Source organism: Athene noctua, chromosome 5 (genome assembly GCF_965140245.1).
Source record: "Athene noctua chromosome 5, bAthNoc1.hap1.1, whole genome shotgun sequence".
Lineage (NCBI taxonomy): Eukaryota > Metazoa > Chordata > Aves > Strigiformes > Strigidae > Athene > Athene noctua.
The window spans coordinates 559,415-574,539 of record NC_134041.1 but is presented as its reverse complement, the minus strand read 5'-3'; the positions used below and the strand labels follow the sequence as shown (position 1 = coordinate 574,539).

The 15,125-nt window shown below is 50.1% G+C and overlaps 1 protein-coding gene across 6 annotated transcripts in view; it reads left to right on the top strand.

Annotated features, from left to right (window-relative positions):
- The window catches only part of TNNI3K (TNNI3 interacting kinase), an 82,648-nt gene that overhangs the window by 62,418 nt on the left and 5,105 nt on the right, over nucleotides 1–15,125 (top strand). For 2 of the 6 annotated variants that reach the window (XM_074905975.1, XM_074905974.1), the window contains exons 22-25: nucleotides 8,881–8,940; nucleotides 10,494–10,663; nucleotides 13,432–13,530; nucleotides 13,678–13,865. In XM_074905975.1, coding sequence (XP_074762076.1) covers nucleotides 8,881–8,940; nucleotides 10,494–10,663; nucleotides 13,432–13,530; nucleotides 13,678–13,865 — 517 coding nt within the window. Of the gene's footprint in view, nucleotides 1–8,880; nucleotides 8,941–10,493; nucleotides 10,664–13,431; nucleotides 13,531–13,677; nucleotides 13,866–14,945; nucleotides 15,092–15,125 lie in introns of those variants that run through there. The other 4 variants (XM_074905978.1, XM_074905976.1, XR_012633652.1 and 1 more) reach the window with 3 other exon arrangements.

The window sequence follows — 15,125 nt, the reverse complement described above, 5'->3', positions numbered from 1 at the left end:
ATTCCCCACCGCGATGATGCTAATAACTTCCAGGACAGCTGGGTCAGTCTGCCTGTAGGTTTGAAGAAAGGGAAAGAGCACTGTCGTGACGCGGCCTTTTCCTCACTTTCTCTTGCCTCCAAAGGTGATGCGTTAGCATATTCCACAGATGGCGGGTACAATATAGTTTTGTAGTGGAGTTTTCAGCTTCGTTTATTCTGCAAGGAATTAAAGGCGTCTCATTTTCTGCTGCCTCCTCGTTCCGGTAACAGAGCCCCTTCACGTTCTTCCAGGGGCTTTTCAGCTGCGTAGAGTTCATTGCTGACTTGACAAGGTTGATTGTTTTCCAAGTCTTGCAGATTCCGCATGTCCTCTGTACGCACGGCACTGTCGCTTTGAAGACTGGTATCACTGCCCAGTAATATATTTCTATTTTCTGTAGGACTGAGGGTGCTGGCTGTACTAGGTGTAACCTGACACTTTTTTTATACTGTTAATATATTTTGCTCTTCACATTCTCCAAAATCTGTAGCATATTTTCTGGTTTGGTATCTGAGAGTATTTGTGTGTCTGAAAAATAATGTTTTCAACTTCAATTCTTTTTCATTAAGTGGTGTTGTGGTTCCTCTGTTCTGTTTCACCTTCTCCAGTGTTATCAGTCCTGTTCAGGTTGTCTGCAATATCAATTTCTCTTTTTTTTTTTTTTTTACCTCTAGTTAACTGCCAGTTAACCAGCATACTCACGTATAAACTTGGTGACTCTAACAGGGAACAGTGTTTGTGTTGAAATTGCACCGTTCTTTGTAGAGACCTGGGCCACAGCAGCTGAATTCCAGGATGAACAACAGACAGGCCTCCTTGTGAATGTTTTCATGTGCTTCCCAAATCCTTGATATTTCTGCTATAGTTACGTTTTTGCTCTGGATTTTGTATTCCTGGCTTTGGCTGAAGTATTGTGCTGTATGTTCAAAAACTAGTCTTCTCTCTACCCAATTCAATGTTAGGATTTTTTCATCCGAGTTCTTCACCACTCCTGGCTCATTAGTGAGACCTGAAGAAGAATTGGCATTTTTTCCTTTTTTTAAATGTCTCTGCTCGTGTAATCCTGTGGCCTCCATCACATCACCTTCATTTCCCTCTGTGGGAAATAAATTCTGCAATTCAGGGTTGAAAATAGGAGAGAAACCTCTTACAGTCTGAGAGGATGAGAACAGAGGTAATGTGCTTTTGTTCTTTAGGAATTCTGCCTTTGACCCTTCCTCTTCTTAAGTCGGAAATACTGTGGGAAGGGTGATAAACATCCACTACCGAGACACTGCAGGCCCTGACAGTTCTCTGGCATCTAACACTATTTGTGTAATAACTGCACCTCCCGTGGGTTTGCTCCCAGGCGGAGGCTGCTTGTCACAACATGCAGAGCAAGGCTTTTGGAGTGAATCTCTTTATCTTCATGAACACTAGTGTGCTAATTGATCGTACAAGTTATCGGCTTTACTTTTCTTTCTGCTTGCATCAGTTGTATTTTCAAACCTGCTGGCAGTTTTCTCAGCAATTCCTTGTGCTGGTGACTGATGTTCTGTTCCAGCTGTTCACTACAGGACAGGCCGCCTGGCTGGATTCTAATCTTGGATGCAAATTTAATTTTACAGTCAACGTGTCCCCTTATTTTCATTTTACTTTTCCATTTGGCTTGACCTTCTCTGACACAGCTTTGATTTCCAGGAAGATCCCGAATGGAGACCATTTACCTTTCCCATTTATTGTTTCTGAACTCCTGTGTCTTCTAGCTTCACAAATAATCATTTTGGGTCTGACACCAGCGCTTTGCAGTTGCTTTTCCTGTGATCCTGCCTCACAGGAGCCGGTGGTAACACCCATCCCCTTTGCTACCTTAGGTACATAACAGCTGCCATTTCTTGGCATTCCTCTTCTCTTGACTCCAGCTGATAAGGGCAGCTAGCTCTTCACCATTGCACACTCTTCTGTTATTCGGCTACTTATTTTTGTTCTTTTCTCCACCTTTATGGGGTTTTTCCCCTAGAATAACTCTGGAACTTATCACAGTTCCTGCGTTTGAGGTAAGACTGTTTCCTAGTAGGGATGAAAAAGATCTTAACCCCAGGACGGGTAAGACATTGTCACCTTAGAGCACTGTGGGGACGACACTCTCATGTTAGAGCCACATCTTATAATGCCCAACAAAATTAACTGATTGAATTTTGAAGTGGCACAAAACCAGGGCACACTTCTTGATTTCCTTCCTAAGAAGAATCACTTCATGATCCCTTCCACGGAGAGTACTGCAGAGTGCTCTGGTGGTATTTCATTATTCTAAAGGTAACCCCTCTGGTGTTGGTCATCCAAACGCCTCTGTCCTCAATGGCACACCGTTACTCTGGAGTCCTGGGCATGTGTCAGTAACTTGAGTGAGTGTGAGGGGGGGTTTTAAAGATAATTTTGTTGCTGATTAAAAAAAAAAAATCCATCCGTTTTCTGAAGGATAGAGTAGGAAAATCTTGAGTCTTGTACTGTTCCGCTGCTTTTCAGTCAAACCAAATATACTACTTTCCTGTCCCTACCTCATGTTAGTCCAATATATTCCTCTGTAGGTTTTACTTTTAACCTGAGTGCAAGATTAGGACAATCTCCTGCTGGGACCTGGTCATCACTATTTTGGTGGTTTATAGCCATGTGTACCAGCGTACAGGAGGTACAACGTGTCCCTGAATTTTGTTTATGGCCACTGATTTACTCGGATATGTCCTCATTCAGTCCATGGTGATGGAAAATCAAACCCTATTTTTACTTCTGGATTTTGAATTTCTTTTTGATTCTCACCTTACAGTCCTCTCTGTTCTCTTCTAAAAGAAAATCCACCTTTATCAGTCTTCGCAAGGCCACACAGTGCTGTGGTCTGTAAATCTTCCCACTGGCCCAGGCTGCTCAGGTCAGTCACAGCTCCCTGGAAATCCTCTCTCAGGGTCTCTGCTTCATCATTCACAGGCACGTTTCTGTAAAGCTCTTGAGCACAACTCCATCAACCTGCACTTGGGCACGAGAATGCGCCGCTCCTCCTGTGATCCGTGTCCCTCCCAGGGCTCCCAAGTGACGTCTGTAGGCATGTGGGCGTTTCATTTCCCTTTGGCATTGCAAGGGGCTTGTTTTCCTCTAGAAAGTGGCACGTTTCTTTGTGGGACCCAACAACAGACATGACTATTACTTCACATCCCTGTAACCACTGCTTAGCTCAGGACCCCACAGAGAGAGAACTTCTGGGTTCGTGTTCACACTGGGATGCATCTGGAGTTTTCTGATCTGTGTTCATTTGCTCTGCCTTGTTCAGGTTTCCAGGTAAAGAAGTCCAGGACTAGACAAGAGAGACCAACAGCTCCTGTTGGTCTCAGTTAAACAAATAACAAGTTAAACCAGTTAAGTTTAAAAGACAAAATTGCATGCATAAGGATATTGTTAGGAAAAAAGAATTTTGAAAATACTGTGGTAGTTTTCTTGCACTCTACAGTGGTTGGAAATGGAGAGGGGATCATGAGTCTCATGCCTCTGGTCTCGCAGGTCACCTGGCAGCACTGGATGAGATTTGGCAGAGCAGCCCCTGGCAGTTCGTTAATCCCCACAGTTAATCACCTGACAATGACCCCTCAGACTTTCTCCTGATGGTGCTTCTGAACTACTGCATGTGAGAACAGGTGTGTTCACAGGTTCTTCAGGCCATAAAGGCTTTACCAAGCTTCACACTTGGGCTGAGCTGAGCTCATCAGCAATGCCCTCTGCCTCCCGCAGGGCTGTTGGCATCCTGGATGCCACAGCAGCCAACCACAGTTCCACTGCTGCTTTGGAGAATCCTCCACCAGAATGCTTCTTCGCTATCTTCAAAGATGATAGTTCTGATTACTGACTCATGGCTTAGTAGAACTGATCTATCCAAAGACAGGGAAGCCACATCCACAGAAGACACTCACTGGAAGCACATGATGACAGCGTAGAGGATAAAAGATAAAATATTGTGCTGTTTAAACACTCACAGCAGGTCCTGCAGCCTGCAGGGGGGGGAGGGAGTAAGCCTCAGGTGTCAAGGCTGCATGAGCAGCAATAATAAATGCAAAACCATGATTAACCCAAGCAAGAAGATGACTTAAAAGCAGCAAAGAAAACAACCCCTGGGCTCCAGGATGGGCTGTCATATTTTGTTTTGCTTCCAAGCACGGGCTGTGCCTACCCCTTCTGAGCCGAGAGCTCGCGGGAGACCTCGGCCTGAGGTGACGGGCTGCAGACAGTGGCACGGCCACGGGCAAGGCTTTCGGCTGTCGGATGAAAGAGGGGCTGTTCCAGGGTGGCTTTTGGCAGCTGTGCAGAAGAGAGGGCCCGCACACAGGAACAGGTGAGAGGGGGAGGTAGGTGACAACCGTGAAGTGTTATGTGGGATTTGAGGAGAGAAACCACTGCAGCCGCCTCGAGATGCTCAAAGACGTGTCAGCGACAGCTCCACGCGCTGCCCCGGTGTCAGTCCAAAGCTGGCACACGTGGGGTGGTGCTGAGCCCCAGGCAGGGAAATCCCCTCTGCCAGCACCCCGGGGCCTTTGTCTTCATCCCGCAGCGTCTTCCCGTTTCCTGGAACTGCTCCTTTTGTCCGGGGCACAGAACCTCTGACTTGTTGCAAGCGTCCCATAAGAGATGCTTAAGGCATTGGGTTGTACAGAAGCAGCTGTAAAAGAGAAACAGGAACGTAATTTCCAAATTGTAGAAATATTCTGGCTCTTGATTTCCGTTTCCTATTGTAGCTTTAATCCTGAGAAGATTATATTTGTGATATTTGGAGCTGGCGAGCTGGCAAGCCATGTTTTTCACTTGTTCCAAGGCAAAGAAAGGGGTTCTTTTGGATTATTGGAGGGGAAAATATTTACTCGTTGCTTTTTAATTTCTGAAATCCCAGGGAAGTGTCTGTTCCTTTAATTAATATTGCTTTATTCAAGGAGTACTCATACTATGCTGACAGCTCTCTAAATATCCAGTGGCAAATACATCTTGGGTACTAAACCAGAACAAACACAGCCAGCTGCCAATCTCTCCCAAAGGCCTGGGGACAGCTGTGCTTTGCCCAAGCCACAGTCTGGTGGCCCCTTTTGGTGTCTGTGGGGACAGAGGAGGGGTCACTGACAGGACACACACACACACACACACACGCTGGGTAGTGGGGACATCAGCGCAGGGGCACGGTGAGGGTCTCTCAGACAACCATGTGTCAAAGCGTTAACGGCCCCGGGGGTCACACCAGCGCCTTGCGCTTCCCGAGACCTCGCTGCCATCATCTCCATCCCACCCGGGGGGAGCTGCAGGGACCAGCCTCCTCCAGCCTCCCGCTTTACCCAGGCCCTCCATCATTTATCAGAAGCATCGTGTAATTCTCCTGTTCATCTCACTATTGGATTTTTTTTTTTTTTTGGCTGTGGCATGACATGACATATTTGTCTGAAAAACTGAAAGCCACCTGTCCTATTATATTTTAAAACGAACACATTGCTTATTATCATTGCTGCTGTTTTGGGATGCATTTTTCATTGCTCAGGGAAGTGGGAAAGCAGCACCACTTGGAGGCAGGCGGAGCACGGCCCGATGATGGATGCGTTTCACACGCACAGCCTGCCTGCAGCTCATCAGCTACATCACTGCTAATCCTAAAATAGGCCTCTCCCATAAGCACTTAGACAGCTGGAATAGGTCTTGCTATTCTTTCAATTTTCCCCCTATATGATACGGAATTTAATTTCTGAGAGGCTTAGAATGGTAAACACAATGAATACTTCTTCCCCAGCTGATACCCTGGGAATTTTCATGTGGGACTCTGATTAATGCTGATAAAGACAAATGTCAGATACGTGTTACGATCAATAAGCTCCTCTTTAGGATAGAAAGCAACTGTACCGTGAGTTTCAAAAATGTGTGTTGCATCTGCTGTAATCACTGTCTCTTGGAGCCCAGCAACGTCTGCGGGAGGAGTTACTGCGGTAAGGTGGTTGCTACGGCACCTTTCTCAGTGCTGCAGCTGTGGCTGGTTTCTAATGACTGGAGAAGTCCGTCTGATTATCCCAGTCAACTCAATAGCAACAGCATAAAGGATAATGAAAGCGTTCCCTTCTGAGATTACAGAACGGTGGTTAAAGATTGATCGCTCTGGGCTGGCTTTTGCCTTCTGTTGCTGTTTCTGCACTACAGGGAACACGAGCTAACTGAGGCAAGGTTGCAAAAGCACCATTGTCCTCAAACTGGGGGCCTTTGGGGCCACAGCAGGACTGAGTGGTGCCAGAGGAACAACAGCGACCCTCCCCTGACTGATCTTGGTCCTTATACCGAGGGTCAAGTCTTCCACGGGCAGGTGGATAACCAGCACTCCTCTGGTGCCACAACCCCGCTGTATCTCCTGACTGGGTGGATTATGCCCGGATCCTTACGTTTGCGCGTGGAAATGCAGATGTGGGTATCGGGGTGTGAGGGCACCTGCGTGGGCTCAGACCAGTCGGGGCTGTCTTACGGACAGTGTTCCTGCTCTGGCATTTGTAGAGCGTAAGAATGTCGGGTTTGTTCATCACTTCTGGGCTCTGGCAGCATTCCTGGTGATGGAAAGAGCAGCCAGATGACTGTCAGCTCCGTGAAGCCTTTCTCCCGCAGGGGACTATGGAGAGGGACCCCGCGTGCTCTATAACGTCACCTCTGCAAACGCCCCTGCAGCAGCTGCAGGGCAATTTTGGCACGTGGCTCAAGAAATACGCTCCAGAGACTGGAAATTCAGTTTGCTCAGAAAATGTTCCACCAAGAAACAGTCTGGGGGTAGGCTCTGGGTTTGGAAACTTGGTTTGGTTGGTTGTTCTGGTGCTATTCTGGCATTTGAGGCCTTCATTGGGCAACATGGAAGTTTCATTTCTGATTAATAGGAGCAGATTTTAGAACCTGTGTCGTTTTCTGGTGTTACAGGAGGCCTTGTTTCATATTACAGCCTCATGTTACTGAACCAGATACTCTGGCTTTGAATCTCCTACTTGAGAGAGTCCTGGATTTGTGCCCTGGAGTTCTCTAGTTACCCTAGATTAGAAAAACTGGTTATTGTGTCCCTAAACCTGTCCTTGTCCTGGATACTGAGAGATTTCTGACCTGGTTTAGTGAACTAAAGCACGTTGCTCAAGTGCTCAACCAAGACGGGGGAGAGGGAGGTTTGTGTGACTTTGGTCGACCGTCAGACTGCAGTGGGCTTTGTCCCCTTCCCGTGTTCCTTACTGGTTACGTACGGGATATGTCGGGGGGGAGGGTGGCACATACAGTGTATTTGCAGGGCGTAGCTAATTTATTTCATCGCTAGTTTGTTTGTTGTTATTAGTGCTTCCTGGCTTCTTGAATGTGTTCTTGTCTTTGCACTTCATGAGCTCATGTTAGGGTGGGGGAGAGGTGTGATTTGGTTTGTTCTCCATGTAACCATAAAGTAGCTGCTAATAATCATCAGCATGTAAATCACATTCTGTTTAAATTTATTAATAAGATGTCATATTAAATTGTTGACTTAAGCAAGCACTATGTAATGGATATAGTCACCGTATGTTGTTAGCATTTCCACAGCTCATTTAGCCCCAATAAAAAGAAACCATCTTTCCAGAATCCTAATGCACTTTGTTACTCATCAGTACCACTCCAACATCACTTAATCTTGCCGATGCTTTAGAGCTGCGTGATAGAAATATGAGGCAATTGATAGCTCAGTCAGCCAGTGGATGCCTTGAACTTTGCACGAGATGTGGGCAAAAACTTAGTGAAATTAGCTTTATTGAAGGTGTTTTGTTACCATTCTCGGTAACAAAGGTTTTGAGTTACTCCTGAGGGCCTTGGAATAGCTTCAGGAGGGGCACTGGGCAGAGAAGCATAAAGCAGCGTGATCCCGCTCTCGTCAGCACGGTTTGCTGCGGAGGCAGCAGCCTACCCTGCACCCGTCGATATGGACCTACTGTAAATTCACTGCAGAGATTAACAAGCAATTCTTCCAAAGTGTCTCGCTTAACTATCGAGCATGTAGATTAATCCTTGACACAGGGATGTCTCCTGAGCGTACCGCTCCAGGGGAGGGACGGAATGCCATTAGTGAAGCACCATAATGAGCAGAATGAGCAAAATATTCCACCTGCCCCCTGCAGGCAATGCTGTGAGGAAGATGTGATGGGAGTGAGGGGCTGCTTTAACAGTTACTTCATTAAGGCATTCCCAGTCCTCCTCTGTCCAGCCCTGCTGTACGGGACGCCTGAGCTGCCCTGGGGGGACTGTGCTGGGAGCGGGCCGTGGCTCAGCGGTACCGGGGAGGAGTGTGTGTGTTGTTGCCCGATCCTGTCCTTAGCGCGGCCTCGCAGACTCTTGTGCACATAAAACAGGCGGGGATGGAGCCGTGTCTGGGAGCGGGGTGGGGCGCAGTCGCGGGGATGGGGCACATGGGTGATGTGAGTGCAGCGGCCGTCGGTGCAGCGCTGGGGGGCTCCTCATGGCCATCGCTGTGTCCAAGGTCTGGTGGGTGAGCAACGAGGGGGAACGCCTAATGTGCCAGCGGGGCCAGGAATTTATTGTTAGTATTTTTGTAATCTCCTGACCTGGTCATTATGAGCTGAAATCGCGTTGTTACAGGCAAAGAGAGGAGTAACTCCGTCCGAGTTGCTGCACACACACCTCTTTGCTTCCCAGCCTGGCACGGGACGTGCAGCTCCCATCGGGTTCCCAGCAGACCCAAAGCCATTTGGGTCTGAAACCCAGCGGAGGGGAGCTGTGATTCACCACACGTCTATGAGTCAGTTTCATCACAGAAAATAATGCCCCCTTCTGTTTTTAACACCACTCTGCTTTTTTCTATCATGTTCACAGGGGAGACCGGAGTTTTCAGAAGTAGTCACGAAATTAGAGGACTGTCTGTGCAACATTGAGGTAAGGACCTTCCCTCCGCCGCGGAGCATCTGCGCGTGGTCGGGAGCTCAAGTGCCTGGGGGAAGTGGTGGCTTTGGAGCCTGCGAGCTGCCTGGGCTCCGTCCCACGGCACGCCATGGTTTTAAGGCATGTTGTGGTTTGCACGGGTGCCAGGAGGAAGAGGCAGGGACCAGGTACCGCTGGGTGTGTCGGGAGCTACTCGGGGAGTAGCTGAAGGGAGAGTGTGTTGGTGCCGTGGGATGCACTTCACAGCCCTCCCAGGCAGAACTCTTTACTCCCCTGCGTCCCATTCAAGACTTTGGTTTAAAAAGAAGAAAAGAGAAACTGGCCAAGACCCCTGGGAGAAAGGTAAAAAGAGAGAACACAGGAAGGGTAAATGCAAAGGCAAATCCTGCTTCGGAGTGGGGCTGTGACACAGATGGATGTATCAGCCTTCAGCCCGGTGTAAGATACAGAAAGTAAATGATTCAGGGATGCAGTTCCTGAAATTATATTCTCTCTGTGCGTGTGTATGTGTGTGCGCATATGCACGTAAGAGTTTTAAATAAAAATACAAAAAAACAACCTCCTTTTAAAATGGATCGCTGCTCTTGAGCTTAAGGGTCAGAAAAGACACCCATAATCTATTACATTTCTTCATGCTCTGACAGCAGCTGGTTGCTCTGTGCGTAGGTGAAAGCTTTTAAGTGTAAAAAAAAAAAAAAAGTGAAGCACTATATCATAAGAAACTCTGTCATGTCATGGGAGACCTGACTTCTGTGATACATAGGCAGCAACGCACGCAGGAAGAAATCTGGGGCAAGAGCTTACACACAAAAAGAAAAACACGCAGCATTATCTAGCTGGGGAGTTAGACCTGAGCTCCGCTGTGCCAGGGACAAAGCCTCGTTTGAGGGGAGTTTCAAGGAGCAATATCCCCTGGAAGTTAAGTACTGCAGCTGATGAAGGTGGGGAGTTTTCCACCTCCCTCTGTTTCCTCTCCCTTTTCTTCTCCTCTCTCAGGAGATGGTTCCTGCTCCTCCTGAGGAGCAGCAGGGACCTTTTATGCCAGGCAGCCGAGGTCCCTGCTGCGGCGGGTGCCCGGGCTGTGGGGCTGGTCAGTGTGTACAAGCCCACAGGCCGTGCCAGCCCCCCATTCACGCTGCCCGTCCCTGGGGGTCCCTGTCCGGGATGCTCGGACACCCCCGCTGCCCTTGGGCACCACTGACCTCTCTCCCGCACAGCCGGGAAGGCCCCGGCCGGCGGCTCCCCCCGCGCAGGCAGGGACGTCTCCCACCTGCCCATGGATGCTCCCGGGCCAGATAACTCGTGGCTGCCCCATCTCCTGGGAGCCACCCGACCCCAGCATGGAGACCCCGGGCCACGATGAATTAAGCACTTCATTTGGCAGGCAGGACCCACACCTCCCCACCTGATCAGAGCCAGCAGGCATCGCTTCTTTCAGCCAAACTATAAATGTGGGACACAACTTACAAGAGGGCGCTGAGGAAAGACTTGTAAATATGTAATAAAAGACACACCTTTTTTTTTTTTTTTTTTTTTTTTAAATCCAGTTAATGTCTCCAGCCTCCAGCAACAGCAGCGGCTCTCTGTCTCCCTCCTCGTCGTCGGACTGCCTCGCTGGGCGCGGGGGCCCTGGCCGTAGCCACGTTGCGGCACTCCGCAGTCGCTTTGAACTGGAGTATGCCCTGAATGCGCGGGCTTACGCCGTCTGGTCCCAGAGGTACGGACGGTCGCGGGGGCTGAGGAGAGCCCTGGCTCTGATCGGATGGAGCGTGTCCTCCCTGAGGCCACGGGGCTCACGCCCAGAACGGGGGCTCCCTGCAGCAGGGATTGTGCCCAGCCGGGGGACGTGGCTGTGTGGGAAGGCAGAGGGTAGGAGCACACCCCAGGGTTGGTCAGCGGCCGGGGAAAGCACTTCTGCAGTCTTGTCCCTTCCCGTAACCGCTGTAGCGGGGGGTGTCTGGGTTATCTGAGCGCTGTGGAAGCCATCCTGCTGCCAAGACAACAGCTCAGCGTTTGCACTCTTCACTGTGAGTAACGTCAAAATAGTAGAAAATCGAGTCCCTCCGCACACGGGCTCTGCACGCGGTGCCAGTGCTTTATCACAGGAAACAAAGGGCTGAGGGCTGCCCCTCCACGGGGACGGCGTCAAGTGGTCATTAGATGGATGTACCTTCCCTACCTGCCCACAGCTCTGGGAAGGACAGTGTTTATATCACAAGGCATTTTCAATTTGAAAAATTTCACCAAAGAAAAGCTAAAAGACCTGTTTTCCTTTAGATTAAAAAAAAAAAAAAAAAAAGTCAAGAGAAAAATATTGCAGTGTGTGGCATCAGTGGCAAGATGGAAAACCCAGGTTAGACCACGGGCAGCGTTTCAGAGCCACAGGAGGTGGCTGGAGGCCTCAGGTGGCACTGAGCCCCCCAGGGCTCACAGAGACCCCCCCGAGCAGTTCCTGCTGCCAAGCCGAGCCCTTCCCGGGAGGGCGCGGACTCCCGCGGGAGCTGTTGTGGGGTCGACAGACCATTTGTCAGACTGGAGGCAGTACAACCTCTCCGTACTCTCTGAAATCAGAGAAGGCTGCGCTGGTGTGGCGCACCAGAGCAGGAGGGCAGGGTTTGCTGGTCCTTGCAGGGGGCCAGAGCTCTCCCTCTCCCGTGAGCTCCCCTCTCAGCACAAACCTAAGCCCTGCAGAAAGTTGGTATCTGCTGACTCACATCAGGAGCATGACTTGTTCTCTCTGCCAAAATACAAGGCAGACGTGTCCTTCTGATTAGGAGGAGGAGGGAAAACCCAGCTGAAAATCCTAGAAATGAGCAAATTTGGGAAGAAAGGTCACACTGGGATGCCATGATATTATGTACAAGAAGGTTTGTTTCCTGTTACATTTATAGGTACAGGTCCCCCTCACGGAGTGCATAGCTTGTGCCCAACCAAGTGTCTGAAAGCTAATTTCTGACACGCCCTCCCCTCTGTTAGACTCGTAGTAGCAGTGGAGTTTATTTAACAAGAGGGAGCTTTATGGACAGGAAGAACACCCAGTTCTCCGACCATAGGAGCCTGTGATGAAGATAAAACAGGGAGAGATCAGTGATCCCCAAGAGCAGCTGCGGCAGAAAAGCAAAATAATTGAAGAGGTGCTGCCTTCTGATGTTGTGCTTCTCAGGTCTGGATTCTAGGTTTTGGTTTTTTCATCTTAATCTGGAACGGTGCCGTGACTGAGGGCTGAAGGGGCTGTGCTGCCGGCCGATGGAGCGGCGGGGAAGGTGGCCCTGCTGAGAAGGGCAGGGACAGGCAGCCAGCAACAGGGACAGAGGCAGAGACACTAATGCCAAGTCCCTTTTCCTTGAGGAAGAAGGGAAGGGTCTCAGCCTCAGAGATCTGTGGGAGTCGGGACTGCTGGGGCTGTTCCTACCAGAGTGCATCTAAAACCTGCCTGTTGCTCAATTTATGAACACAGAAGGATAAGAGGAACACGGGTATTTTTTAAGGCAAAGTCACAGGTGGGCTGTCTATATTATCGAACCGTTAAGTCTGCCCTACCTCTTGGGAGACCTGGTTTTGAGGGCAAATTTAGCAATCTCCTGTCTCTATCCAATGCGGAGCAAGAGTGCGGTGAAAAAGAACCGGTGCGTTTAATCTCTGCCAGGAGAGCCGTGAGCTTGCACCAAACTTTACCCTTTAGCACCACTTAGCAGCCAGAAACGGTAACAGCAGAGCAAGCCCTGCCCTGGTGATTCGCTCCTGGTAACGGAGGTGTGGAGAGCCAGAAATTCAACCAGCCAAAACGGGAGCTGGAATCGGGAGCAAAACGAATCGGTCCTTTGCCTGTTCGGGGGCTCGGATGGGGAGGCAGGAGGCAAACGCCTGCAGACCCTGAAATCTTCTGCATGAAAATATAGATCAGACCTGAAATGTCCATCTGGCAGAAGGTGACACCCTGCTTGTGTCGCGCTGCTGGAGCAGGACGGGCACGGGGGTCCGGGTGAAGGCAGTGCGAGCTAGGCTTTTATTTTCTGTGAAGGGCCTGATTTTGCTGTTGAATGTAAGAATTTGCATGAAAGGAATAAGGAAGTGGCATATTGAGGTTAGTGTAGACACGAGGGGGTGGGGGGCACTCTTGCGTCCTGTGGTTCAGGGCTCCCGCAGCAGCGCCGGGGCCCGTCTGCCCACCGAAACAGGCTCCTCTGCACCCCGGCCCTTATGGAAAGGCGGATTCTTTTATCAGAGGCTCTGCCATACAAACTAACGACGTTCAAGTCTATAACCAGCACCCAGAAAGATTCTCCCAGAGGCACAACACTTGACGCAAAGGGAACGGTTTCCACAGTTGCTGTAGTAGGTTTTCAATTACACAACACGCTGAGATGATTAATGACTTCACTTCCCAACGACAGTTGTTTCTTAGGGTTTCGTTTCTGTAAGCACAGGCATTTTCAGAAGGAGGGGGGTCGCGTTTTTCTCTCTCCAGCTGGACTGTATTTCCAGGGCTGCCTCCTGTTTTCACCCGCTCCACCGACGTCCCGTGAAGCCCCGCAGCGCGCAGCTCCTCGCCAGGGCAGAAATAATTCATCCCCTGAACCCTCGGTGCGTGGAGCCGAGCAGCCGTGACGCTGCGGCTGTTCGGTTGGTTCTTGCCCCGTGACTTCAGTGTCTGTTTAGCTCTCCGGCACAACGGGATGCAGCCAGTCTCTCCATCTTTTTTTTTTTCTTTATATGTTTACAAAACCATAGGATTCATGTCTGCTGGTTTTGCTCTGAGCTGCTCCAAAGGCAAAGAGGCCAAGTAACTCGCTTAAGAGTTTCTCCTTTCTGCGGAAATCCTCACGTGGGACAGAGCAGAGCTGTGGTTCCTCCGCAGCTGCCGGCCAGCCAGAAGGCCCGGGCCCATCTCTCTGGGCCGACACGTCAAGAATTACCCTGTGAGTGCTGCGCTAAGAATTCAAGCAAAGTATATACATTTTATTTCTTCCCCTGGAGACATCCTGGCCCTTCCCACAGCCTGCGGGTGCTGCAGTAGCTGTCTGCAGTCCTTTCAGCCAGTCGGTCACTGGGTTTTGTGCTTCAGCCTCTCACCACAGTCTTTGCCCACAATAGACCTCTTCATTGTCTTCCTCTGCCCAAAGGGCTTCTTGTCCTTAATTACAAATGAGCGTCGGTGATGCCATTGATGCAGATGTACCCGTGCTCCGCACCGTGGCGGGTTGGCTGGCAGGCGAGGGCCGGGGCGAGCGGCTGAGTGGGTGCTGGGTGCCGGAGGAGCTGTGCAGAGCAGGGATGGCTCTCTGGGACAGCCGGGAGCAGAGTGGGCAAAGAGGTGAGTGCTCCAGCCAGGGGGAAGCCAGGAGCAGTGCAGGGTAGGATGGGACGGTGAAAAGAGGGTGGAAACAATATTCCAGAGGTACCAGGTGAGCTGGAGCGAGCTTCGCCTGCTCCTTCAGGGCACCGCTGATGCTCACTGACCTGCCTCCAGCCCGGCAGGCAGCTGCCCGCCTCCTCCCGCGGGGCACGGTGCCGCTTCGACAAGCCGTGTCGCCCAAGGGAGCCCGCGTCCAGCCACCCCTCTCAAAGCCAGAGCTGCAGGACCCGTCCTGAGCCTCCCAGCACTTGCATCAGTGGTAGAGGAGTGGTGGGTTCAAGGCAGAAAAGCAGAGAAGCCCCAAGGAAGCCTGAAACAACCAGCCCGTGTCAACGTTTCGCGTTCTGCTGCGGGGACGGTTCACTGAACCACCCTGTCCTTTCCCTGACTTCATGTTTTAGAGGTTGAAAAGCTACTCTGGTAAGTTTTGCCAGAGAAAATACTTGAGGAGTAAGTGAAGCTGATGGCATGTTACTCTGCACTTAGTGGAATCTGGTAAAGCTAATCCTAGTATCCTCTCAAAACCACGGAGAAAGGTGACAAAAATGGGATCTTAGCGACTCCTCTATAGAAGCCAGAAGCCATGAATGCACCTGTTAAGTTTAGATGTCCAGTGGTGACAGACCTTTGGGGTTTTTTATAGGGTGAGATAAACAATAGCCACAGCATCTAATGAAGTTGATAGAAAGTTCTGTTCGGTGCTGCGCCTCCTCCTGGACCAGGAAAAGTGTCAAAGCCAGAGAACTGTGGTTGATGATACTCTCAATTAAAAGGCTTCTCAAGGCTTAGGTAAGCATACTCTGAAGGCAGGCCAAACGAAAGA